Source organism: Harpia harpyja, chromosome 21 (assembly GCF_026419915.1).
Source record: "Harpia harpyja isolate bHarHar1 chromosome 21, bHarHar1 primary haplotype, whole genome shotgun sequence".
In the NCBI taxonomy this organism is placed as follows: Eukaryota; Metazoa; Chordata; class Aves; order Accipitriformes; family Accipitridae; genus Harpia; species Harpia harpyja.
In genome coordinates, this window is record NC_068960.1 from 8,388,565 (window position 1) to 8,415,857 (window position 27,293).

Genomic DNA, 27,293 nt, shown 5'->3' on the forward strand with positions numbered 1-27,293 from the left:
CCTTGCCTGAAAATAAGACAAATGTGATAGTATTCCTGTTCTTTCTGGGTCCATGTATGTACTAAATATAAATATTTTCATTCCATTAGTAGTATAACAGACAAAAGCTTGATACTATTTCACTTGTCTTGTGTCTTGTATTTCTTGTAAACAGAAAGTGTCTGTTTTGAATTCCTTGAACTTGAAAGTTCTGCTGTGTGAACAGTATCTAGAAAGATGTGAGTTGTGTCATAAAAATAGTAAGAATAACAGAATGGTGTCTTTGGGTATCACATGATCTTCCTCTCATGACAATAAAATTTTAGAGAGTAATGTCACAGCTATAGCTTTGTTAGGAAGATTCTGGGAAAAGAAGGTCTAGAATCTGCAAAAACTTTTAAGGTTCTCCTGTATGGAAATATAGGGCTTGTGTTAATTTTATTTTAAAAGAAAAAGCAAATATTCATTACCAAATTGTTCCTGAGACTTAGCAGCTGGTGTTATATGAAATTGTATTTTGTATGGAAGAGAGAAAAGAAAGGATTAGAACATTGTGGTTACTTGACTATTAAATGACCAGGCACATACGGCAAATTCTAGAATACTTGTTCAGCAGTAGTTATTTACATGCGTACAAGGGGAGTTTTGTTAAACAAACATGCCATGTCTTTAATTCAAATAGCGATTCTACCTGAAGAAACCAAGAAGCCACCAAATAAGTGAAGCTCAGAGGGCTCTTTCAAACTTACTTAGCATTGTTCAAAAGTTAACTGCAACATCCAATATCTTGGAATACTGCTATTTATGCTACATGTATTTGAGACGTCTTAAAGGGCATGATTCTGAGGAATGAATAACTACTGCGTTTATATCAGCATGTCATCTTTTTTCTTTTTTCAGTGCTCATAACAAGATAAAAGTAATTTTGGAATATTGATCTGGGGGGGAGGAGGGACAGTTACTGTCTTTGACCAGAAAGAGGGAAACTGAAGCTTTCCTATGTGTAGGGACAACTTGAACTTTGTGGGTGATTTTCCTTTTTGGAGCGGGCAAAAGCTGCTTCTCCTCAATTCTTCACCCCCCAACTTTGGGCAAATTCAAATTTGGATTCATAGTTCATGGCTTAACTTATTTTCTATTTTTTGCAAAGACTTGAAACTTTTCTGTTTAATGGTGTAGCTATTTTCTTGCACTGTGAAACTGCCAGTCACAATTTCTACCACTTCATCAGTTTATAGAATTTGCTAGGTATGAGAGTAGTCATGCTTGGAGCTGCTGGATTTCAGATTCTGGTTGTTTCAGCCAATAATTGTATTTAACGGCCAAAGCAGCTGCAGTAGATTTTTTTTTTTTTTAACTGCTTCTATTTAAATAAGGTCATCATTTTCATTTTCTTTCTGAAAGAACTATGACTTTGCACAACAAAAGGCAGCATTTTCAAACAAACAAACAAAAGCCCAACAAAAAAAACCGTAACTGATTTCCCTAAATGCTATCTGTAACTTAGAAAAGATTAATGAAGTGCTTAGTCTTCCCCTAATCAGATATCTGGTGAATTTCTTTTCTTGTTTTCCTTTTCCCAGCATTTTTTTTTTTATTTTTTTTTTTCAGCGAGGGGCAGGGCAGGGAAGAACTCAAATCTTGAACCATTGTCAGAAAGTTCTTGTTATTGTCTGACCTTATGAAACAAGTAGTGGATAAATGTTTTTCTTTTATTCTTATTTCACCATCACCTACCATAAAAGAAGGATCTGTGCAAGCTTTGATCACATACTTGACATCTTCTTGTATTATAAACAGCCAGATTCCTTTTTACCCTTATTGAAATAGTTTACCTTTTTTTTTTTCCAGTTTGTTGATCTTAAGTGCTCAGTTTCTTCTCCCTTCCATCCTTTTCTCTCCTCTTCCAAGTCTTCTATTTTTCATCCATCCACAGACTTTTCAGATGTATGCTGTACCTATGAAACATAAAACTAGATCTAAGTAACACCGAGATAAATACTTTCATCCACTGTTGAATTGCCTTGGCTATAACACAAATTTTGTTTTCTGTTCACTAGAATGTTATGGAACAGTTCAATCCAGGACTGAGGAATTTAATAAATCTGGGGAAGAATTATGAAAAAGCTGTTAATGGTAAGTCTTCTAGATGCAAACTTTAGAAAGAATGTTTAATTTTAATATATATACATACTGGATATGAGGGTTGTGTATAAGCTTAATTTCCAAGTTGAACTTCAGGTGTGTCTAATTAGGAAAAAAAACCCTAACAAAAAAATGCAAACACCCAAACATATGTACCTTCTCCCCCACCCTTTTTTTTTTTTTAAACTGTCCTGCAGAAGTTGCATCCCAAACACTTAGGCACAGAGCTACTGCAAAATAAATTGAACATAAAGTCTAATAACCCACATCAGAATAATAATATAAATGGAAAAAAACCCCAAAGTTTTGCAAATTAGATGTTCTCTTTTTTTTTTTTTTTTTTTCCCCCCCGGAAATATCTTCCAAAGATATTTCACATTCTTAGATCTGTTCCTGCTCACCTGTACACATCACTACCTAAGTAACCCTGTGGACAGAACAACTTGAATGAATACGAGTTGCAGGAGTGGATTATTATTTTTGTTTCTTGTCCATACTAAACCTGATGGTATCTTTTTAATGGAGTCAAAATTGGAATAAATAAATTTGAATCTAAAGACCCAGTCTCTCAAACTTTTTATAATGTGGTGGTTTACTTCCATTATTGACTTCACAGGAACTACCTATCTAAGAATGGGTTTCCAAGACTGGGCTCTAGATTCCCAAAGCTTATGTTGTCGGACCTGTTAGAGCTTGCTCCGTTTCACCTATGCAGACCTGTTGAGCTGCTTGATACCATATTAAAGCAATGTAAAATCTCTCTAATTTCGCTTTGTTCAAGTCTATGGCATGTCTTTCTCCTACCTGTAATCTAGTACTCTGAGAAATGTGATATTGCAGAAGTAGTGCATAGCCAAATAGACATTGAAATCTCTCTTCATGCAAATTTTAGACCAGGCTGGAGAAAAAGATAAAACCAAACCCTGCTGGAGATGAACACAGGGAATTGTTGACTTACTTGCAGTAATGCCTAACCTGATGGATTAGCGTTGTGGTTACCTAATACCTAACCTAAGGGATTATAGGTAGTAACAGAAGTAATAACAAGTGTTTTCATGTTTGGTTGAAAGATTTTTATACCAGTTTCTGAGAGTTCTGCTTTTCACATACTTTACTGTTGATACGTTACATTGTGCCTCTTCTCTTTTAATTCGATTTGTCATCAGTAATTCACAATATAACAGCGCAGCAGCGCCAGAGAGGCTGATAGGCATTGTATTCAAGCAAGTTTGCCTTTTAAGACTGGCTGATAAAGCATATCTAGTATGAACGCTTAATTTGAAATGAATAAATGTTTACAACGTTGCAACAACTGTTGAGAAACTACTTTAAAGTCATCTTTGGACTCTCATAAATTGTTAATCTTTTCTCCATAAATTCTGAGTGGTATAAATAGATGTGTAACAAGGAGTAAATACTCTGTTGCTAAACAAATACTTTGCAGCTTTCCAAACAAGTCAGAGTAGACTGAAAAAAAACATAAACTATCAGAAGTTCCTGTAAGTTTTATAATGTATTGTTATACATTTTGAGGATAAAAGGTCAAAACTCCTTTTCTGCAGAAGCAGTTTACTAGCCATAGTACTGGTGAAGAGACTATACAAGTGGAGTTCTTGATTTTAGCTTGGTTAGCACAGAAGAAATTGCATATTTTCTTCCTTTTTTTTTAATGCCTGTATTAGGATAAAAGATTGACTTGGGGGTATCTTGAGAAAACATTAGATAGGAAGAGTTGGAATGGCATAAGATCTTTGTGTATGGGTGGCATACTGTTCCATCAGTAGCACCAGTATAATTCTTCTGTGCAGAAAGTTTGACTATAGAGCACCTATGAGGTGCTGCTTAGACAGAAATTACTCTTGTGTAATGCAACAGAGCCTCAAAAAGAATCTTTGTTTCATTTGGAAGAGTTTCAGGCTTCTCAGTGAATACACTGTTAGGTAACCAAAGAAGTCACCTTTGCTAGTAAAAACTGTAAAATACAGACCTAAAATACTATAATTGGCAATTGCCAATTATATTCCTCTCAGAAAAAAGTATTCTAAAGTCAACAGTGAGAGTCTGCTTGGCTTCCACTTTAGGTTAAAAATGTACTAATATAAAAAATTATGAAAACTTACTTCAGTAAGTATTTTTCACTGCCTTTCAATAAAAGCTTGCTAGTTTGTTTGGGTGGGTTTTTTTTTTTTTTTTTGTGGTGTGCAGATCAGTTCTAGATACTGTGAGGATACAAGGCAACCACTGTAGATCTACTACATACATCAAATGTTTCTCACTGCTGGTCTCCCTGCAGTTTGAATCTTGATGTTTCTGCGTTCGTTCTAGCAAAACTGGCTTTGCTGTTTAAATCGGCTATAACCAGGAAATGATTAACTGAGAATAACTGGCACCTCAGTGATATATATTAAGAGCTTATTGGTTCCTGTAAAACTGGATTTGAACTATAAACAATAAAAGGGGGGGAACTGTCCTGCGGGGGGGGGGGGGCGAGATAAGCAACCAAGTGTTAACTAGGGTCTGTCTTTTTTGGTTTGGAATATTAAACCTTCAGGTTTCTTCCTAAACTGTATATGTGCCTGTTGCCTGAGATTTTTATTGCTTAAAGTACTTGGAATACGGATTTCTCTGCCATCCTGAGTTCAGTGACGAAGATAAAAGTAGGCATTTTCCTGGAGTGTCAAAATAACTCTGTGCAGAAATTGTACATATCAATGCTAATTTTCCATGTGTGTCTAAGAAACCAGAGATCTTCCAACATTTAAGCTCACTAAGTTGTTGAACAATAATTTATAATAATCTCAGGAACATTGATGAGATGTTGAAAATTGAGAAAAGCATGCCAAATGGGTTATCTCCATAACCTGAACATCATCTTTCAGAGACTTGATTCTTGAAGTTTTAGCATTTAAGGCCTAAAATTTCCTTAAAGGGGAAAAGTTGGTGTTTGTATGTAGGATCCTCAGATTTCAATGTATTGTTTTGAAAAGAAATCATATTTGTAATTGCAGTATATGATGACAGTACAGTGTTATCCATAATGGTAATTTTTAGGAGTGGTTGTATCAGATGTATCGAGCCTTTCACATTTCACTTTTCTTTTAAATATATCCCACCTGGCGAACTGTATTTCATCATAGCTTTTTTTGAAGTGAGATACTCTTTCAGCCAACTTAAACAGTAAATGATGATTTGCTTTTGAAGGGCTCCATGTCTCCTTGTTGCAATTGTAGGTCCATTGTCTCATGGCCAGTAGCCATTTCTCAGATCAGTGGTCTGGCTGGCCAATACAGGGCAGAGACCTTGGCATTTCGAGTAACTTTGGGATTGTATTTTGCATTTTTCCAACAGTTTTATCTGTACCAAGGAATTTTGTTATGTTCTGACCAATGGCTTATGGCTAAACCTACCCACTGGACACTCATTGCTCCTGGATATGCATGAAAGTTGGAACTGAATAACAGGCTGAAACTTCAGTAATATATTCTGCTGTTCTATCTTCGTTACCTGGTTTCACAAATCAGCAGGTAGCACAGGGACTTGTGTAACTTTCTCTGATAGCAGGATTTCCTTATTGCCATATACCCCTTCTTCCTTACTATGTGCCCTAGATTACAGGATTTCATAGGATCATAGATTAATGAAAATGGAAAATACTTTTTTTTTTTAACAACTTTTTTTCTCTCCCCCCCCCATTCCCCCCCCAGCTATGGTAGTGGCTGGAAGAGCATATTATGATAGCCTTGCAAAGATTGGGGATATATCAGCTGATTCTCCAGTTTCTAAAGAACTAGGTAAGTGAAATCTCACTTTTAACAATTACTTCAAAATATAAACTTTATTTTTGTTTTCCTGCTGGCAGTTCACAGAACTAATGTGAAGTAGAGAAGGATCGGAAAAAGTGCATTTTACTCTTAAATAACACATAAGTGGAAGGAATTAGATTCCTTTAAGGTCTATTATTTCTCAAGACACTTTTGTGAATATATTTCTGCCTATGCATCCAAAAGCATGTATTTTTTTTTAAGATCACATAATTCTATGATAAATAAATATGGAAAAATGTGTCGCTTGATTTTTTAGTACAGAGATGAATGTTGAAATATTTCTGCAACAGAATATTGGTATGAGGAGTCCTAGCGTATGACAGCAGTTCTAAACTAAAACAATATTCTGGATGAGTTCCATTGTGAAGAGTTTAGTTCTACTTCAGTATTTTTGATAAAGTATATCACTAAAAGTTCGCAGATGCATTATTTTCCAGTTGAGCTTTTGAAAGAGAAATTGTAGAGTCAAAGATGTAGTACATTTACATTAATGTAAAAGTAATCCTAGTTCTGTACTTTTCTGAAAATAATTTGTGAATTTTTGAAAGATTGTCATCAGCACTTCATTTTGTACTCCTTTGGCTGGCATTGAAATGATACTGCTCAATCTACAAAAGTGAAGTTGTCATCAAAGTATTTGTAATATTTCTGACAAAAGATTCCAATATCACTACAAAACAAAGAAGCAGGAACTATACTGTAAAGAGGAAACCTTTGTTTAAAGCCTTTATTTGCTTTTTGACAAAAATAACTTGATAAAGTGTCTTGTCTCTGAACTTTTGATTATGGGCAATGTAGAACTCTTTCAGTGGTGTAACATGCATCTGCTCCTATAACTCACAATAGTACGTTAATTCAGCTGATTAAAAAGGATGGTTTTAGTAAATGTGTTTTTAATGATTCTACTGAAGCAGAATTGAGGGGAAATATTCTTCTTGAATGGTGGCCACTGTTTTCTATGTGCCTGCATACATTTTTGATTTGTTCTGAAACCACTTTTGTGTGAGTGTTAACATTCTCTGTTGAAAGTTGGGAGCGGCAGAACAGCAAACAGTACAGAGCAAACAGTCCTAATGTAGTCGCTTTCTGTATTTGCTTTGCAGGTTGTTTACAGAAAGCAGAGTTGCTGGTTTCAAACTATAGAACAAAAGTATGAGAAAGTTGAAAGTAATAACCATACAGAGTCTTATAAAAATATCAACAAATGCATAATTGCAATTTTTGCAATCAAGCAGTTGGTCAAATGCATGGAAGTAATCTATTGAACTTTGTATGACTGTGGGATATTGTCCGCTTGTTTGCAAATATTGTCATTGGGTAGTCTTGAGCTGAATTCTGAAAATAACTGTTTTTTCCTATTATTGGGGACAGTACAGAATTGTGATTGAAAATATAATTTTGTTTAACTATAAATTCTTCCCTGCAATTATAAACTTTTTTCTAGATATACTGTATTGAGAAAACATGGCCGCCTTCACGGTCAGGCTTCTAACACTGCTTTCTGTTCATCTTCTACTTAAATCGTTACTGTAGAAAAATCTTTTCTTCTTAAGGAAAACAGCAACTCTGGATTTCTTCCAGCATACTCTGATAGATACTTAATGTAGACATAAGGAAAGTCAATGAACATTGGAAAAGGCAGGATAATGTGGTTAGGAGTCTGAGAGAGATCATTTGCATTTTCTTGAAAAAGTCTTAATAGTTCTGAAGCTGGGCTACAATACTGAACTATTCAGCAAAGTAATATGATACACCCCAGATGCCTCTAAAAGTATCTTTGCTTAAAAAGGGAGAAAAAAGATAAATACTGCACCTTTTAGTATTTTTAAAATACTAAGAAGCATGTTGAGCAGTATCAGATGTGTAAGACTAGATCAAATTTTGCTGTGATTTTGCTTGTTTGTGGACCCTATTAACCTTAGTGGAGTTACCATAGGTGCAGCCCACTGTGGAACTGTCTCTTCTGTGAGTTCCTTTAGACTTGCCAAAAGACATATTATTCACCACTAACAGCTCTATCATGCATAATACTTCTGTAATCTTTGCCAAGAAGGAGGTCAGTAGTCACCAGTTAAGTTTTGTGATATGCTTGTGAACTGCTTTTCTGGAATGTATTCTCCTGAGCATCAAGTAAGCTGACATACTAGCTTGTTTTATAAGAGCAACAGTCTAAAGGTGACTGGCAAAGAAGCAGAGAGGAGTGAGTTCCAGAATTTTATGTGTGCGTGTTATCTGGAATATTTCTGTAACTTTTTACTTTTCTCTTGCTTAAAATTATATTATAAGGCCTCTTCCTGTATCCTGTATTAACTGAAATAAATAGCAACATTCCCACAGATGTCAGTAGTAGATCATTACATTTTTTTAATACTTAAGATGTTATTCTGACTCTTCACAATAAACTACATAAACCAACAATGGCCAAGTTCTAAATGGTTTTGGAATGCCTTAATATTAAGAGCACAACTTGAGGTACTACAGTGGTCTGGATCTCTAGTGTTCAGGTCTTTGGACAACAAGAAAATGTAAATGTGTTTATTTGAGTAATAAAAAATTGAAACATCCAAAGTAAATATTTAAGCTAATCTTGAAACTGATCTGTTTAAAAACAAACAAGCCCCTCCCCTCCATGGCTTACCAATTTAACCACAGTCAGGACAGTTGGCTCATAAGCCATCCATAGACAGCAAGACTTCATGAGAGTCAGAAATCCCCGGTGCTGTTTTTTTACCTCATTGTATCATCTACAGCAGAAATGAAGGGAAAGCATATCTGCCAATTAATTATGTTTGATTTGACTTAAATGTACATGCCTCCTCCATTAGCTTTGTGTTTCACCCATCAGCCTTTAGGTACTTCTTGGCTGTAAAAGAAGGTGTTAGAACGAGATTCCTCCCTTCTCCCCTTTCTCCGATAGTTACATATCAAGCTGTAACTTTTGCAGGCACAGTTCATATTAAAATCAGTTTTCTGAATAATGAACAGGGGAATGAGGCAGGAACCAAGGTTTCAGGTGCTTCCTGTAGCAACTTCACCATTAGTAGTGGCAGATGAAAAATAATGTATTACTCTAAATTCAGTCATGTTGCATTAAACTTCTTGTACATAATTATGGAAGGACTACAAGGCTCAGATGGCTAAAATGCAATATTCTTTAGAATTCATGGAGAATCTTTACTTGAATATTGCACTGAGTCATTTTACAGTTCAAACCCAAACCTGCTGGGTGACGTAGAGCATATTTACTGCCAAGTCTGATGTAAAGATTTGTATCAAAAACACAGTCAATCCTTCCTTCTCATAAGGAGACAGAGAACATGGTCTTCCTGTAATACGACAGCAAAATGGATACCAACCCCACAGCAGGGTAGAAACAGAAATGGAAAAGAAATAGGGAAAAAAAAAATTTAAGTAGAGGGTAAAATGCATAGAGGTCGGAGAAGTAGTGGGGCAAAAAATCAAGTAAAAATGTCAGAAAATGCTTTCTTCTATCAAATGAGATTGGAGCAGAAGAGGGAAACAAGAGAATGAAATGGAAAATTGGATATTCCAGCTGATTCAGAGCTTTTGTACTACATATCTGTATCTTTCAAGTCTGGCTGAAGCTCTCTGTATTACTTTAATACAGAATAACTTAATATGAGTAAGTTGAGGAAGTAGAAGAATATACTGCATTCATAATACAATCCTTATGAATAAGGGATAAGTTGATGTAGGTCAACATTCTTTCTAATTTTTTACTTCCCTAAATTTCTAAGCTTGTAGTCCCTCAGACTTGGCTACACGAGTATTTAGGAACATAACCTGAATTTATGTAGTTCGGGTTATTCTGCAATATGGAATTTGCATACCTTTCTTTTCTAGGCACCTTTTGGAAATCCCACTAGGTAGAAAAGATAGGAAACAAGAAACTGCACGTTTAAAAATGTTAAGATTTCAAACTATTCAAATTTCAGCATACCACATCACAATAAAATTTGGGGTTTCAATAATGCACTAAAAATAATTTAATATAGATACTATAGCACTGATACAGTGTTAAAATAGTAACTTTCGTGATGTGTTGCTAATCTTTTTTTGTCTTGCCCAAAATATGAGTTTATGAGGCTTTGTTTTAATAATTTTTAATGCTTATAATTTTAAAACTCTCTCCTAGTAACACAGGCTGTCTTTGTAGCCTTCACTTGCTCAAGGAATCGGGAAGTTATTTCCTGCTCGCTCACTGAATACTACTTCTCATGTCTTCCCAACTATCCTCTTTAGCACCTGTCAGTTATTGTAGCTACAACTTACTTATTGTATTGTGGGTGTAAAGTCCCAATTTGTTTGTTGTGTGGCAACTGTATCTATAGCAGTCGCCCACAATTAAATTATGGGTCTGTACCTAGAGCTTACTGCTCAAGAACTAATAAATGTAAATTATTCATTGCTTGTCAAAATATAAAAAGCCAAATTGTAAGAAAAATATTACATGGCGTGGTCTTGACCAATTGAACTAAGTTGCAGAAGTTCTGCATGTTAAAAGGAAAACAGAGGAGACAAAGTCTCTTCCCTAATCTAACCAAGACTGATTATTTAAAGATTACTCTGTTATAGGCTTTTTTTTCATAGTCTCATTCTGTTAAAACTTATCTGGAAACAGGTATGCAAAAGCTTATGCTCATCTACAGTCTGAAATGTAAGAATCTGGAAGAAATTGAGTTCTTCTCAGGAGAAATATTCTGGTTAAAAACCACTATGGGTAATCTAGAGAAGCAAATATTGGACTAAAAGATTGCTCTGTTGTGGTAGTCACAAGATAGGGAGAAGTGGGGAGACAAAACCCGAAAACTCCTAATGGTGTGCGTAGTAATTGGAATTCTTGCCTGACAGAGGATGAGCCCTGAACAAGAGAGAGGACTGTGCTTTGGGTCTAAAAGACGGTATTTGAACGTATTCACAAAATGGAGGTTTGCTCATAAAGTGGTGTAATTTTAAAGGTCTCCACAACTTTGTCATGCTTTGTCAAATACAAAATTTCAATTGTGAAATGATATAGTAATACATATGGTATTATAGTAATCACAGTAATACTATGATATGGATAACTGGGGGCAGCAGTTCTCTATGTGCACATTTCCTTTTTTTTTTTTTTTTTTTTTTTGAGAGCCCTTATACTTCTCTGCAGTTAGCCAAATGCCTATAGTTACTGGGGTAACTGCATATTGGTTTGAGAGTCAAGGTTGATAAACCATTGGTCAGTTAAGACAATAAGCTAATGATTAGTGAATAGGCCTGCAATTTATCCAATAGTTACCATTTCTTATGAATCTGGATGAGTAAGCTAGTAAGTTAGAGCTCTTGAGTAGCATCTAACAGAATCACAGACAGCCTTTGGTAACTGTTTTCTAGCTTTTTTTAAAGCAGACTAACAATTTGATAATAATGTAAATTTAATACTAATTAGTAGTGTGACGTTCAATCTATAGAAAGTTCTATCTGATTTTTTTTTTTTAGTGATAACCACTTCATTTTACATTTGCAACTAAGAGAAACCCTGTGGACTTTTCTCTCTTTCCTCATTTCTATTTGCGGAAATGAGGGATTTTCTGTATCAGAAACTGTGAGCTTTGTGGCCAACTCATATAGAAAAATTTTTGGAACTGAATTGGAAAAATCCTTATTTTGCAAAAAAGAACATATCTCCTTGCTGAAAAAAGTCTAATCAGACTGTAATGTAAGGCAATACTGTCTTTTTAAAACACTGTCTTGCACATATTTGTCATTCAAAACTGTCTGTTTCCTTCCGGATTAATAAGCAAAATTGCCACTTGAGCAGGTACTTTTCAAAGCTATAGCTCTCTGTTGCTACTTCTGTGATGCAGCACTTAAGTGTCACTCTCACTGTTGAGAAAGCCAAGCAGAAAAAGAGAAAATTCCATCGTTTAGGAAAAATGTAGCTAGTTGCACTTCAATTAAAAGGGGGCGGGGGGGGGGCAGAGTTGTTGGCTTATGTTAGCATATAAATTGACCCTTTCAGCTGGAATCACTCCTATTTCACTTGTCTTAGAAAGATGACACGTAGCACCCTTCCCTTCATTGGCTAATTTAAACTAAAAAGCTCTGTCATCCTGTCCCATTTTACTTACTGCGTCAGTGTTGTCTCTTCTATAGTATAAATGTTGTGCTTTTGGAATAGATTATGTTGGAGAGAAAGGCAAGTGAACTGTGCCAGCAACTACAGAACCCCTTTAGCACCTCATCTGGTGGAAACTTCTGGGAAACTAGCTTAGAGGCTGCAGTTTAAGTAGTTAGCGTATCCGGCCAGCTTTTCCTATGGAGCATTAATAAAACACTCTTCTACTATATTTATAATGAAATTGCATTGGAAGAAGCCACTCCATTCTTTTCTTATAAAAGGAGAGTGCACAGAGAGCTATCTTGAAAAGGAAACACTAAGTAGTCATGTGTTTTTTCAGGGGTGAGGGTTTGTATCTTCTAATTTTACAATAACACCCTGGGCTTGTGCTATATAGACCTCCAATCACCTATAAGAAAGATGGAAGGAGATGAGCCAGCCTTTCTAGATACTTCTTTTCTAGAAAGAAAAACTTAAGTCTTAGATTCTTAAATACAAAAAACTTAATTCCACATCTAATAATTTGCCTGACCATCTATTGCAGAGCTATTGGAAGCTATATATATTCACTGATTTGTAAATCAATTTAACTATTCAGATATTCATAAGCATGTGCCCTGCTAATGGCCTGGCAAAAAGCTCCTGCAAGTCAATATTCATGAACGGTGGAGAATACTTGCCACTGTGCTATTAATAAACCAAAAAGAAAGGCAAGAGAAACCTGTTACCATGTTGATATCCAGAACCATATTTAACAAACAAACAAAAATCACAAAGCAATAAATAATCAGTGAAGAAGGCTGCTGCAAAACATGTCCTGGACAATGAGTGATTAGGTGGCATCACACAATGAAGCTGAACAAACAGTCGTTAGCTTAAGATCTTTTGGTGGTGGTTGTTTTTAAGTTCTATAATCTTTTCCTGCTTGATTCTACCAAGAAATGGAGTGAACAAGAGGTGGGTTTGCTATTAAACACAAAGAATGTAAATGCTTAAAAACGGGACACTGCAGCTTGTTTTTATAGGACTACCCACAAAAAGCTTGTTCTGTATACAATTATGTTGTTGTAACTTCTGTTACAAAGACTTCCAGATAAGGTGCAAATTTTCTGGTTCTAGAAATGGCTGAAGCAAGGAAGAGGATATGAAAATACACGAGGCTTTTGGGGAACAATTGCAGTAGCACCAGGGGAAGAAAAGACATATTCATATGACTTTAGTGATATTTTTCCAGTTATTTTTTGCAGATTAAATTCTAGATAATTGGTCATATTTCTCAGTCAATTTCAGTATTTATTCTTTTTTTTTCTTCCTCACAGCAACCAGTAAACTGAAGCTGAATATCCTGATTTTAGTGATAAGATATGGGTATAACACTCTTACAGTATATAGCCCTGAATTTCTCAGGGTGGTTAACTTAAAAATTCACAGGTGGCACTGGCAGTGCTGTTCCTTGTGATGCATCATTATAGTGTTACAGCTATGACACCAGTGCATGTGTCTTTGCACCTGCTACTGTAAGCACACCTACTTGTGTACAATGACTCTGGAGTTTAGCACAGAACATCCATAATGATACATGTGACTACACACCCTTGAGGGAAAAATCAGATATTCAAAACACCTACAGTGAGTGTGTACTCAATATCTTCATGCTATGCCTCAAAGGCCTGAGAAAATAGCAAAAATACTATGAAGGGCATCCTTAAAGATTTTCTGACTATATCGAAACAGTTAAATTTCACATGAGTCTCATAGGTAGCGAAGAAATCTTTCATCTTGCTGTGGAAATCCTGGAAAGGATGCGCTGAACTTCACCTGTGGTGTACATGCAGTGTTTTCTAGATTGTGGGTAGTGCCTGTCTAGAAAAGAGTCATTTGGAAGTGAGAGAACTGGCATTCTGTGTGCACGGCAAGTGTGTGTTCCCCAGTAGTTCTTTCAACTTACCCAAACATAGTACAATCGCAAGGTGCTGGGGCTAGTGTAACAGGCAGGAGGCCGTTCTCTCTCAGCTGATGCTTAGCAATCATAGTTTTTTCTTCACCGCCACCCCCAGATATGTCTGTTGGCAAAGAAATAAGCCTGAGAGCCTGTGTAGAGAAAATATACTTAGTTGTCTTCTCTGAGAGAAATAGATGGAAAACGGAAAGTAAATGGTAACATTGCAAAGAAAATGACATCATATACATAACTAGCTTGTAAATCCTTTAACCAAAGGTCTAACTATATTTTGTATGTACAGTCAGCTCTTCCTGATGTATTATTTCTAAACAAAAAAAAAAAACAGTATCAGTTGTAGATGTCATTAACGTTCCTAAGATGGGGGGGAACCAAAACTAGTTGTCTTGGACTTCTGAGGAAGACTCGTATCAAAACTTTCGGCTCAATTTGGGTGTGAAGTTTTTTTGTGGGGGGGGAACACTGCTACGACTGTGAAACTCGGTGGCCATTTCAAAGTGCTGTAACAAAAATTGCAGTGATTCCTTGCATTTTACTGAATTTCATGTAACATTTTTAATGATAACTTTAAATATTTATCCTCTCTAGTACTGGAAACCCATAAGGAACTTCAGTTTTTGCTGTTTAGCATGCTTTGTTTGTTCCAGTCCTGCTGAAAAACTGAGATTAGCTCTGTTGTATGATCGTCCCTAACTAATCTGCCCAAAACCAGCAGGGCTTCACACAGGCAAGTTCAGGCTTGTGGTTGTACTGTAACTTACTTTCTTTGCACCTGTCTTGTGTAAGGATTACAAGTCACTTGTTTAACACTATTGCAGCTCAAGTATGACAAACTATTGTATATACAGCTTTCAAAGTCCTATGAAAGATCAGTCTCTGACATACATACCTTAATATATTGTGGTTTTATATAATTGGGTAAAAAAAATAAATGCCTGCAGCAGTCTTTATATATATTAGTAATGGAGTAACAGGTGGAAAAACAAGTTTGCCCTTTTCATGCATTATTTATGTGGCATATGCTTTTCCTTGCCTTTTTTTAACATTAAAATTTAGTTACTATGCTTACCAATCATCTGAAACAAGATGAATATTTCATGTTAATTAACATCTGTTCAATGATATAATAGGTTTAAAAAAATTCTAATCTGAATTTTTTTGACTAGGAGATCAAAACCGCTTGGGAGAGAAAGGGGAATTAGACTAGCGACTAACTTTGCTAAAACTGTAATAAAGTCACATTTCTCTTTAAAATATAATGTAAGCTTCTTTAAAATATAATGTAAGCTAATATTTTTGTTCTGTTTAAAATTGTAAAATAGGAGTATCACACTAAGAACAAACTCAGAATAACTGGGAATTGTAATGGTCTTGATAATCTCTTAAGTATTCAGTCTTGTAAAGACTTATGTGGGAATAGCTAATTTATGAACAGTTCATTGTCCACTTCATAGCATGTAGTGCATTGTATGAATTTTGTAGTAGTTCTTAAAATCACTTGTGTCAAGCTGAAAGAATTTGGCATTAATTTTAGTCTAAGTAAAGTATATTTTAAAAGCAAGTTGATCCTTGGGTTTAACTGAATATGGCTTTTTTTTTTTTATAAACAGTCATAGACTTTCTGAGATATAAAGAGCTCAGGAGTTCTTTGCATCTTTTAATACTTAAATATTCCAAAATTTTAAAGAAAAATCATAATTTTAATTCAAGTAATTTTAGTTCTGTCTTCTGTATTGGGAAAGTACTTCATTATGCAGTCTTACACTATTTTCTTTCACATGATCATCAACAAAGTTTTAGGACAGGGAAAAGATTACTACATAGTTTTGACCCTTAACTACAAAAGCAAATGGTATCATAAATGAGAGATGCTAGGCTACTACAGTAGAAGTGAACTGTGATCTAGCCCTTTGCTGTTTGTCTAATTATGAAATGGGAAAAGGATTTTTGAATAGCAAGATTCTTTGATTATATTTCTCACACTGAGAGCAATGTGTAATCTAATGACAGGGGAAGTGTTAAAGAGAGTATTGCCAAGTATGTGTTCTAGCAAATTTTATTCCAAATAACATACAGCTAAGCTGCTGAGAATTGCTGGTTAGGCTTTTGTTTTTCCCTTTAGAGAGATAAATTTGGGGTAAAATCCCAGCCATCATCTTATAACTGGTCCTGAATGCATTTTTCCAGCCAGTTCCACAACATAAGTCTGTGACCAGAAGACAGAAGTCCTTGAGAAGATGGTGGCCACGGTTGAGCTGTTGTAATTTATCCAATTGGCTGTATGCTCCTGACTGGGTCTAAGAAGCTTACTAGGAGAGAGGATGACCAGAGAAAATAGGAGTGGCAGCCTGCTACTAGCCACCTTTTATTTTCTGGTTTTTTCTGCTGATGCCATTTGGTCCTGGTGCACAGGGAACAGGCTGTCAGTGAGATGTAGATAGGCAGCATTTGTATGTGTATGTTATACATGTACATATAACTATGTACATATCAAAATAAAGCAAATATTTTGGGAAGCATAGAACTTCGTGTGCAGCATTTGCTGTAAAAGTAAAATGGCAAAAGGTCCTTTTCTTCCAACAGAAGAAAGTATGTTGTACCTAGAAGGTAGTCTCTGCTGATTAAAACAGCTGTGGACTCCTGTTAAAGTATGTTGGCTATGATGTAGCTGGAAAGAAATTATTTGACTAGATAAAAACAGAGGCCATAGTGCTTTTTTTTTGGGGGGGGGGGGTTGGTTTTTTTTCCTCCCCCTGCCCCAGCTTGATTTTTAACTTCAAGCAGGTGAAGTTTTGACTGTGGTCAAACATACATAAAAACACTGTGCATGGGCTAGAATATATTTTTTTCACTAGGGAGCCATATGAGGAACACAGGCAGTGAAGCCCTATGAGAAGGAGAAAGTAGAGCACTATGAGTTCATCACCACCTAACATCGTAGGTGCCCAACTCACAAAATTAGCAATACTGTCTTGTACAGTCCTATTTATTGCTTACTGGTTTTGTCTGGACATGAAGGCAAAATACTTAGGCATCTTCCAAGGTCTTACGAACTTTGGAATACTGTTTATCTCTTCTGTATCAATGAGACTGTAAAATATCTAAAAAGATTTTAAATATTTAGAAGGAATGGAACTTGTGGAAAAAATAGTGATAAAACTGAGCTATGGAGAAATTGAAACTTCTTAACTCTGAGCATTAAATCAGTTTCAGATAATTATTTGAAATATTGTGAGCTAACTTTAGATGAGAAATGATGCTTTGAAAGCAACTTCATATAAAATGCTTACATAGTTAAAGGGGAAGGTGAAAGCATGAGACTATTTGTATGTTAAAAGAATAATTGTTGCAATTTATTTTGTGTGGGAGCCTAATGTAAACACCTTTGACAACACATGCTGTTAACAGGACTACATTTTTGTATCTTTATGTATCTTTAGCTGTATAGTACTTTAATTTTTATATGTCCAATAATATCATAATGTTCAGTTTTATTCCTCATGGTTCATAATATCTCTCTTGGATTTTATTTTACTGGACTAGTACATGAATACAGAGATTTCAGCCATTGTGTCATGGAAGGTTTTTTTAATTTCCTTTAACCCATGTTTAATCTGTTTTAAATTAATTATTTGCTTGTTATATCGCAGAAACATATCTGTTGTTCACAGCCTTAGTGAGAACTCTGCAAATTTTAAAATAAAAATTGATCTGAGAATGCTATTTAGAATGTGAAATTCTCTTTGCTTCTATTTTTATTTACAAATTTTATTTATTTATTTGCTGTTCTAGCAAAGCATAACTATGTATTTGGAGGTGCTGCTTTTAGAGTACTACATCTAGCATGTATAGTAGACTTAAAATACTTTATTATGCTCTGAAATCTCTTCCCCTTTTCTCTATTGTAGGTTTATTCTTTTTTTTTTGTTATCCTCATCACCTTCTACAGTCACCTTCATAAAATGGCATTGAATGGTCATGTGTCAATGCCATTTTATAAAATGAACTACAGAGAGATTTACTCCTTGCTTCCTATTTCATGTTCGTTCATGCAGTAAGGAAAGGCAGACTTGACCTAGTCCTATTGATTTATGTGCATATTAGTATTAATTCTACAAATTGTGGGTTCTTTTTAAAGCATTCTGGACAAATTGTATTAGAAGCAAAGTACAGTTAGAGCTTGGGAAGTTTTACATTACTTTGTCCTTCTTTATGATTTTATTCTTTCACATTAAATTCCATTAACGCTTTTTGCCTTCTTTAAAGCATCTGTTGCACAATTAAACCTTCTGCAATAAATCCTTCCTATGACAGAATGATAAATTTAATGCATTTGAGGCTTAACAGATGTTTTGTTCAATCATATTTATTTGTTATACTGCATTCCTTTGAAACTGTCTACTTTACTACCTTTCAGGGGCTACTGGCTTCAAAGGACTCTGTTTCTAACTTTCCCTTGTCATAAATGTCTTTCTCCTGGGCAAAGGGTAACTTGGAAGAAAGAGAGCATCTTGACAGAAATGGCATCTAATAGTACACTTGAACTATATTGTCTCCATGTGTAGCCTTGACTCAGCCTTTCATTCTCTTGTTTAATGTAAATAATTATGTGGTTTCATCTCTGAGGCATGAAGTTACTAGATCTGCCCTGAATGCAAAATAGGACAACAGGAGATAAATGAGTGATATAATTAAGCACTTTGTCCGTTCCCAGACATCTAAGAAAGTTTCTCTATTAAGAGACTTGAAATTTTTCAAGAGCAGCCTCCTCTAAATAAAACAAAATTGAAGTATATTTCAAGTAAGGTGATGCAATTAATACTTTTATGATTCTAATATAGTTATTTAGTATTTTAAAAGTTTAAGTGGTTTTGCTGGTAGCTGTTAATATTTGTTTCTGTGACAGAACTCTATTGATTGAGTTCCATGTTTGTTTTTAACTTGAACTAATTCTTCTAGTCTTCTATTCCTAAGAACAGTCAACATAAGCTAAAAACATAAATAACCAATACAATCACCCAGGGCAAACAGTGAGGTTGAAGTGTAACTGCTGCAGTTCTCTATTCTGGCCTTAGTTTGTATTCTGTTAGAAATTATTAGTCTGTATGCTGTTAGTTAGTATTTCTGTTAGAAATTGTTTTCCTTGTTTTTCATCTACTGTGAGGACAGTCTTTTAAGGATGTCGTCTTGCTTATGGGATGCTGTGTATGGAGAAATAACTAGTACACATTTGGGGTTAGTAATTTTTTTTTTTTCTTTTGCGGGGGTAACAAAACCAACAGCATTACTGCAATTCTAGTCCATCTTATTTTCTCAATAGAAAATATAGATACAACCAACAGCCTTGGGTAAGCCTAAAAATATTCCACAAATTCCTGAAGTTTCAGCTTAAAAGTTCTTTCTACCTGTGCATTGAACCTATTTGAAACTAAAATAAATTTACCATGGAACTTGGTATTACTGTTCATGGTCATATTTCAGATTATAGCTGTATTACGCAGCATGGTTTCAAGAACCATACATGAGAAAAATGTTTGGTTTGTTTTTAAGTTAAGATGTTCCTCCAAAATCCCTATCTGAAAGAGATTGTTTCTTCTCCTCCCTGTAGTGCACTTACATGGTAATAGCAAAATAACAGAACAAGTATCTATAAACATTTACAACTATGTTTTTGTTTTCTAAAACAAATGTGGGAATACTTAATATACCTCTACTCTTTTAGTCACAAAGATTTCACGTTCAGGGTGTGGGGGAATGGAAGGCAGAAAAAAGTACTTTTGAAAGGCAAGTATTTTAATAGTTCTGTTTATCATCAAGACCGGGGGTTTTGGTTTATTAATCCATTGCATAATATGCCTAAAACTGGTTCAAGTGTACAGTATGTCTGCCACAAATTGGACTTAAGTAGTCTTTTATTGTGCACTTTAGTCATGTCATTATGTTTGATAGGTTTGGGGTTTGCCAATAAATGATGACAAGGTTAATATTCAGTTACTTGGTATTATGAGCTCTCATATATAAAACCTGATCATGAGCAGCTTTAATATATAGCAAAATATTTTTAGTTCATGTGAGAAATACATGTTTGTCTTCACCTTAAGTAGTTTTCTGTACCTTTTTACCAGATGAATAAGTACTGAACATTAGAGCCTGGCCTTAGGTTATGCTGTTATTAATTCAGAGTAACCCATTGTCTTTATTAGAGCTATTCTGTAATTCACCATTGTAATTAAAATCAAAATATTATATTGAAGTTGTTCAGTTTCCATTCCACTTGGACACTGTTACATGTAGGCTAGGGGTTGTGTTGCCTTTCCTGAATTAGTCTTCTACAAATATTTGTCTCCTTGTATAAATCTTATTTGGGAGGGCCATCAAAATGTGGCTAACCCATTATCTTAAACTGGCAATAAAAAAACATGGTATATGTTCACTGTAAAAATGTTCTCTATTTATTTGAAGTGCAGTATCTGACCTGTAATTTAAACTATAATTTAAATCTTAATAGGTCAGAGTGTGCTTACTATGGGTTCTTTTCAAAATGTTGATTCAAAACATGAAAGAGGAAATTAAATGGGTGAGCCAGTACATACAGTGCCTGTGGATTACCAGTGGCAGTAAGGAGGTTCCAGCATAAAATGGCTTCTGCCTGATGCACAGCATGTGGGGAGTCTTTGGTTGAGAGAAAAAGAAAATGTAATTAGAGATACAGTCACTGATACCTAAAAATACTATTTAAAAGAGTACTAGAACACTCTAAAATAAACTTGTAAAATAATCCAGCACAAACCATTTAGAAGGAAGTGTAGTTTTTTTAAGTTCTCTTCATTTCAGGACATGTTTTGGCAGTATTCTTTGTAATAAAGATGAAAAAACCTGTTTCTAACCAAGCATTCAAAGCCGAAAGACTTGAAGGCTGCAGTCAGTTCAAGTGCTGAGACAAAAATAACAACCTCCGAGCGTCAGGTTTTCCATTCTTGACACACCAGGTGAATGGGTTGTTTTATTGAGCGTTTACACTGTGGTGGCAGGGCAGGCCAGAGGAAGGGAGTGTGAAAGAGCGATGCGAGAGCTGAGTCAATACCCGACGTTGTTGGACGTCTGTCAGTACTTGGAACGCTAGGGTTGGCTGCGTTAGCATTGCCAAGTATTAGCTAAGTGTGCTGCTTTGGCAGCAGATTCTCAGAACTTATTTTCTACAGAGAGGGAGAATAAGTTCACTTTAAAAAGAACAAAAATCTGTAAGGGCAATTATTTTGAGGGCCATCTCAACACTCACTGTGAATTTCTGTAACTTCTCAAATAGCTTTCTAGCCTGCATATTTAAAACCAAATGAACTTCGTAGTTTTATTTGTATTTCTTTGACTTTTTTCCCCCCGATTTCTTTTAACACTATTTTCCTCCTTAAGTTGCAGATAAGTATTTACAAAATTTTTCTAATTTTAAAAGTCCATTACAGTCTAAAATTTATCTTTTCAGTTGAGTTCAATGAAACAGAAACACCATGGACTGAAGTGCATTCACTTCTACAGCCTTAAAATAACAAGGTGGCTTACTCATGTCCATTACTTCAAGTGTTTATGTAACTACATTGTATTTACTTTTCTATTGCATATGAGCAACTAATTACTATAGCACTTCTCACTTCTCATAGTATTTATATTTCTGTAGTCACCAGCAACTTTAAATACAAACAAAAAAAGCATAGCACTCTGTAGGCTGTACAGAAGGACTCACAAAAACTCTATATAAAAATACAGATCCCTCTGTGTCTCCCATCTATCATCCTGATATCATCCTGCAAATTCCTTTTTCTTGCTAATCAAGGGGTTGACTGTTCTCATTGTATTCTGATTCCTTCTTCCAAGTCTCCTGTAGTCTGTTGCGCAAAGAGATGTAGAGGTGGGGATTGGGGCATGAAGAGGGATTCCTGAAAAGTCAGGACACACACGTTTTTCTTCCTGACCTGCCTCATGTTTCCCCGTAAACAATATTGCGGACCCACATTTTTATATTATTTAGTTAAAGATCTGCTGTGTCATATTGGTTTATAGGACAGGAGGTATGGTTCTCATTTCAAAGAAACTAAAATTTTGAGGTGTTGTAACTTGAGAATGACAGATAAGAAGGGAGAAAGGTGATAATACATATGCAAGCACTATGGGAATGCATCTATGTTATATGGGAAGGTTACCAAATCACTACCATGCGCTATGGGGAGACAGGTTTTGATGTCTGGGGAGATGCTGAGAAAGGAGAAGGTAAGGTTCTCATGAAAAGTTCTGTCATTCATTTTATTTAGACAATTTTTTTTAATTATCTGCACCCTTTGGGAGCTTTTTGTGTGCACCTGAAGGATCTGATGCATTATAGGATGATAAGTCTTTGCTGACTAATTCAGGAGGGGTTCTCAAAGAATACGGATGGTAGAAAACAAGATTTGTAAAGCAGCATGTTGAACAGTTAATGCATCCTTATTTTTCCCTTTGAAAAAAGGAAACTGAGAATAACATAAGATAACAAATAGGAGGGGACATACAGAGCAGTCCCATGCAGTGACTCTGGCAGTGATACATAATCAGAATTACAGAATTGTGTGTAGCTCTGTAAGGCCTGCCTGTACATTAGGACAGCACTACTGCAGGTTTAATACTGCAAGCACCCGTATGGCAAATACTTCAAGGTTGATTGAGGAATAGATAGATCACTGGAGGAGACATGCCAGTGAACCAGCTGTGGAACTGAACCTGCCGTTCTTGCCATGGAAATGGAATGACAGTAAAAACACATCTCTAGTCGAGACTTTCAGATGCGACACAGTTCAGGAATCAGATCGTGGTCCTGGCACTTTCAGGTTTTTGTAAAGGCTCCTGGTTGAGACCTGGTAACTATCTACAGGTCTAATTTGGGTGAAATCAAACTGGGCACTTCAGGATACTTCCAACTACTCTTCCCAGCAGTATGTTGCAATCTCCCAGACAAGACTGGCACACACTCAGTGTGTCAGTGCCAGCGCAAAGAAGGGAGTGGGGATGATGTGGCCATCTGTATCCAGAGCAGGATGGTGTGGCTGTCTGCATACAGGGCAGGACCGCAGCATGCACGGTTTACATTGCTTTGCGCATAGAACCACACCCAAAGGATTGAGGTATTTTTCCTCCATATCCTCCTAAAGCAAAATGAAACAGTTCAGCTTTTAACTGCTCACGGTTAAAAGTAAACTGTGTAACTTTGTGCTGGAAGACAGCAGAGCATAATAGGCATATTTAGGATCTGTTGGGAGGATGCTGAGAAATCTGCTGCTGCTTGGATGTTAGTTAATGCCATACAGTCAGGCTGTAATCGCTGATAAAACAGCCTGGGAAATTAATCAGCATATGTATGGGATCTGTTTCAGCAGGTGTGCTGTGAATGAATGTGAAAGGTTACTTTGTTAATTCTGAAGGTCCAGTTAGTTAATAAACATTAAAGTTTAATTTTCAGACTGAAAAATGGATAGCAGCTATTTGGATAGCAACAACTATCTCTAGTTCGTCTGTGCTATTCTTTAACTTGGCAAGAAAAGAGGCTGTTACTAAATCAATATAAGCTATTCTGGAGAGAAGGAAGTATTTATTTTGTCTGGCACTCCATGTCCCTTTTGCATAATCATGCATGATTAATTATTCTTCTATCGCTTATAAGCTTCTTGGTTTGTCTGTGGCCAGATCTAGTTATTTATTTAAACTGCTGTGATGAGCAAGAAATTCCCTATACCTCTTAAATATATTCCAGTTAATAAATATATTAAATACATTTTATTACTGCTCTTAGTTAACCAACTTCAGAATTCTATGAAAGAAACAATGTTTATCAACATACATGCTGTATATTTATCAACAGGCCAAGTTCTGGTAGAAATTTCAAGAACGCACAAGAAACTTAATGACAGTCTAGAGGAGAGTGTAAGTTAAACAATTTATTTTTTAAAATTTATTTTACTTTTGAAGTTATAAACTACTTTTGCCAATTTTTAATAACCCTTCATTCATTTTCTTTTAAAGTTCAAAAAATTTCATAAAGAAATTATATCTGAACTGGAGAAGAAAACTGACCTGGATGTAAAATATATGAATGTAAGTATATTCAATTCTAAAAGTCATATTTTATTTATCTCTTGCTAATCAAAGAATTTTTCAGAAATTGTACCCTAACAGTTAATTAATACATTGGAACTGAGCTTTAGATGCATGAACATGGCAAAAATTGTCATGCTTATCTTGAGTTAAAAAGGGAACCAATGCATGACTTAATAGCATTTTTAAACTAAAGTTGAGAAAGGCAATTGCCGAACTCATTTGATGTGTATTAGTGATATCTCATAGATTATGGTGATGCTTTTTAGTCACTTACCCAGTTACATGGCTGAGTGCATCATGAGATGTTTTAAATGCTTTGATTGCAGGCAACTTTAAAGAGGTACCAAACTGAACACAGAAGCAAATTAGATTCTTTAGAGAAGTCTCAGGCTGAGCTGAAAAAAATCAGAAGGAAAAGCCAAGGAGCACGAAATGTAATGAAATATGAACATAAAGAAATGGAGGTCAGTGTATTGTCTCTTATTTGTTTCTTTCTTTGTATGAGAACTGGTCAACAGAAAATGTTAAGCTATTACAGGTCACCTCTGAGTCTGTTTTAAAACTTGACTTCTGAAGCTTACCACAATTTTTGTATATGCAATGTTATTAGTTAATACACATAACTCCTCTGTAAGTTGTTTGGCAGTAGTTAAACTCTACAATTTGAAAGAACGTGCATTTTTGGTTCTTCAAAGCTGGTTTATATTAAAGACATTCCTAGAGTATGTGTTCCAGTTGAAATTAAGCTCTGGACTGCTCTGCTGTACATATTCAGAGACTTCTGCTTCAGTTTCTAGGTTTCATCCCTTGATGACTACTCAATTTTTATTTTATTTTTTAAAGTACCTCTGTAACTACACCTTTATGCAAAGGTTTACACAGGGAGTCAGCTATACTATGCAAATTCAGTAGTGATTTGCTATAAATTAATTTCCCAAAGTAGGCAAACGCCAACTTCTGTTACCACTTATTACCTTTCCTACTGATCTTAAAACAGCATTGCCATCTTAAGGCGAAATAAGAAATGGCAAGGCAATGAAGAGACACTATTTTAAATTAGTAAGTCATATTCAGGTTGTCATGGATCTCTCAGAAAATACTTGCCATTGATATTTTTATTTGCACAATACTTTTACTTCATGCTAGTTTATGTATTTTTTCTCTATATTTTTCTATTTTAATTTTCTTTTCAAAGAAAGCTTTGTGTATAACAAGGTACAGTAAACAAATAATACTAGCTCCTATTTCTTACTACCTATCTTTTAACCTGCATTCATAACAGGTTTTTTTTTTTTTAAGGTTTTGGACTGAGAATTCAAGGATTAGCATTTAATCACAGTTTAGCCATAAATCCTCATAACCTCAGATAAATACAGTTTAGTCTTTCTAGTAACTCACCTTCCCCTCTCTAAAATGAAGCAGAGATTCATCATAGCTTTGTGAGAGTAAATGTAACTGCTATGGAGCAGATGAAGGTAATTAGTCTAATTAGAACACCTGTGGCCTTAAAATTGCTCAATGTAGTTGCTGCTTTGATGTCATATTCTTATTTACTGCAGCATTTTATTTAGAGGCTAAAAGACTGTTTCTTGTTTTGCTTCACTTCCCCCACCCCCTAAATAGATTATTGATTGCCTGTAATGAGAATATACATTTACCTGATGAGATGAGGGAAGTTAGGTGTGTGCATGAAAAGAAGAAGACTTGGAAGTAGAGCCACCCTACCCCACCTGCCTTTCCAAAAGCTTTTTCTAAGGCTTTTAGAGTTTGCTTCAGTAATTGGATATAGTACCAAATAAAACTCAGAGACTGTATGTGATTTTTTTTTTTCTTTTTTTCCTTAGTATTTGGAAACGGTGAGCTCTCGACAGAGTGATATTCAGAGATTTATTGCAGAAGGCTGCAGAGAAGCTCTCCTCGAAGAAAAAAGAAGATTCTGTTTTCTGGTTGACAAGCACTGCAGCTTTACCCAGCACATACACTTCTATCACATTCAGGTCAGTGGCATGAGTGTAAACAGAAATGAAACTCCTGAAATCTAATCATATAGATCAGACTGCCATAAATAGCTAAGATAGCACTTAGGAACACTGTAGTGCCAGACGAGTGTTGTGATGAGTTCATAGAAAATGTTTACAATGCAATATTCTCTTAAGTGTATTGTAGCAACAATAAAGGGTTACTGTGACTTTTTTAAAAATCAGATACTAAGGAAAACATGTATGGACTGATCAGGTGTTTTCAGTATCTGACCTTGAAAAAGGACAGTCTCTTTCTACAACATGCTGTTTGTTTCAAAGAGGTATTACTTAGAAAAATCTTTGAAAATACTTCCATTTTGCTGGTGTTATTTTGGTATAATGAAAATTAACAAGTATGTCTGTGCAATTTTATGAAAAAGCATATCTTTGACAAGTACCTTTTAAACTTGGATGCAGTGTGCGGACTTCCTAAAATCCAAGCTGCCTGGGTGGCAGGAAATCTGTAGCGATGCCACCAAAGTGCCTGAAAAAGTCAGAATGATGATAGACGAAATAAGGACACCTGGTTCCACTCCAATATCAGGAACTCCACAGCCTTCACCAATGATAGAGAGAAATACCATGGTATGTTGTTGTTTGATGGTTAAAGGTTCTGTCTCTTAAATGGGAGTAGATGGCCTTCACCAGCTTCTTTTGTACCTGAGCAGTTGGGATCGAGTCTATAATGTACCTCAGTTGGAATATTCTGGGGTTGGCTATGAAAGCAAAATCATTAAGCTGAAGCTCTGCTACTGGAAAAATACACAGTATAGTAGGCAGAAGCACATATCCAAACAAGGGTCAGTTGGGTGCCTAGGACTTTTTCTGCAGAGCCCAGCCTCAGGACTACTTTTGTTCTAACCACTCCATTTCCTATGTTCTTGTCTGTAAGTAATAGTAATTACATACTCAGTAGTTCAATATAAAATTAAACAAAATGTTATTTTCTATTTTCTTTCCTTCTTCCCTCCATGATTCTTATTAGAGTACAGGTTAAATTCTAAATTCTACCTACTTGTATGTTGTGTCACCATTAATTGTTGAATTTCTAAATTATATTAGTAAATTTCTAAAAAAAAACCAAAAAACTGGAGATTATCTAGGTGTTAACTGTGCTATTTGTGGGG

At 35.4% G+C, this 27,293-nt stretch overlaps 1 protein-coding gene and 1 long non-coding RNA gene across 4 annotated transcripts in view; one reads left to right on the plus strand and one right to left on the minus strand.

Moving 5' to 3' along the window:
* The window catches only part of BAIAP2L1 (BAR/IMD domain containing adaptor protein 2 like 1), a 44,226-nt gene that overhangs the window by 7,612 nt on the left and 9,321 nt on the right, over positions 1-27,293 (plus strand). Inside the window, exons 2-8 of the mRNA XM_052772664.1 lie at positions 2,040-2,115; positions 5,829-5,915; positions 23,910-23,971; positions 24,071-24,142; positions 24,472-24,609; positions 25,990-26,142; positions 26,584-26,751. Of these exons, the coding sequence (XP_052628624.1) occupies positions 2,040-2,115; positions 5,829-5,915; positions 23,910-23,971; positions 24,071-24,142; positions 24,472-24,609; positions 25,990-26,142; positions 26,584-26,751 (756 nt within the window). The remainder of the gene's footprint in view (positions 1-2,039; positions 2,116-5,828; positions 5,916-23,909; positions 23,972-24,070; positions 24,143-24,471; positions 24,610-25,989; positions 26,143-26,583; positions 26,752-27,293) is intronic.
* LOC128134658 (uncharacterized) lies at positions 1,300-26,653 on the minus strand. Of its 3 annotated transcripts, none has more exons than XR_008232802.1 (5): positions 26,565-26,653; positions 24,420-24,540; positions 20,620-20,698; positions 14,015-14,129; positions 1,300-1,937 (listed from the first exon to the last, which is right to left on the minus strand). It is a non-coding gene; the product is annotated as an uncharacterized LOC128134658 (long non-coding RNA). The 3 variants fall into 3 exon arrangements; XR_008232800.1 differs by having other exon boundaries at positions 14,015-14,157; XR_008232801.1 differs by lacking the exon at positions 20,620-20,698 and having other exon boundaries at positions 14,015-14,157.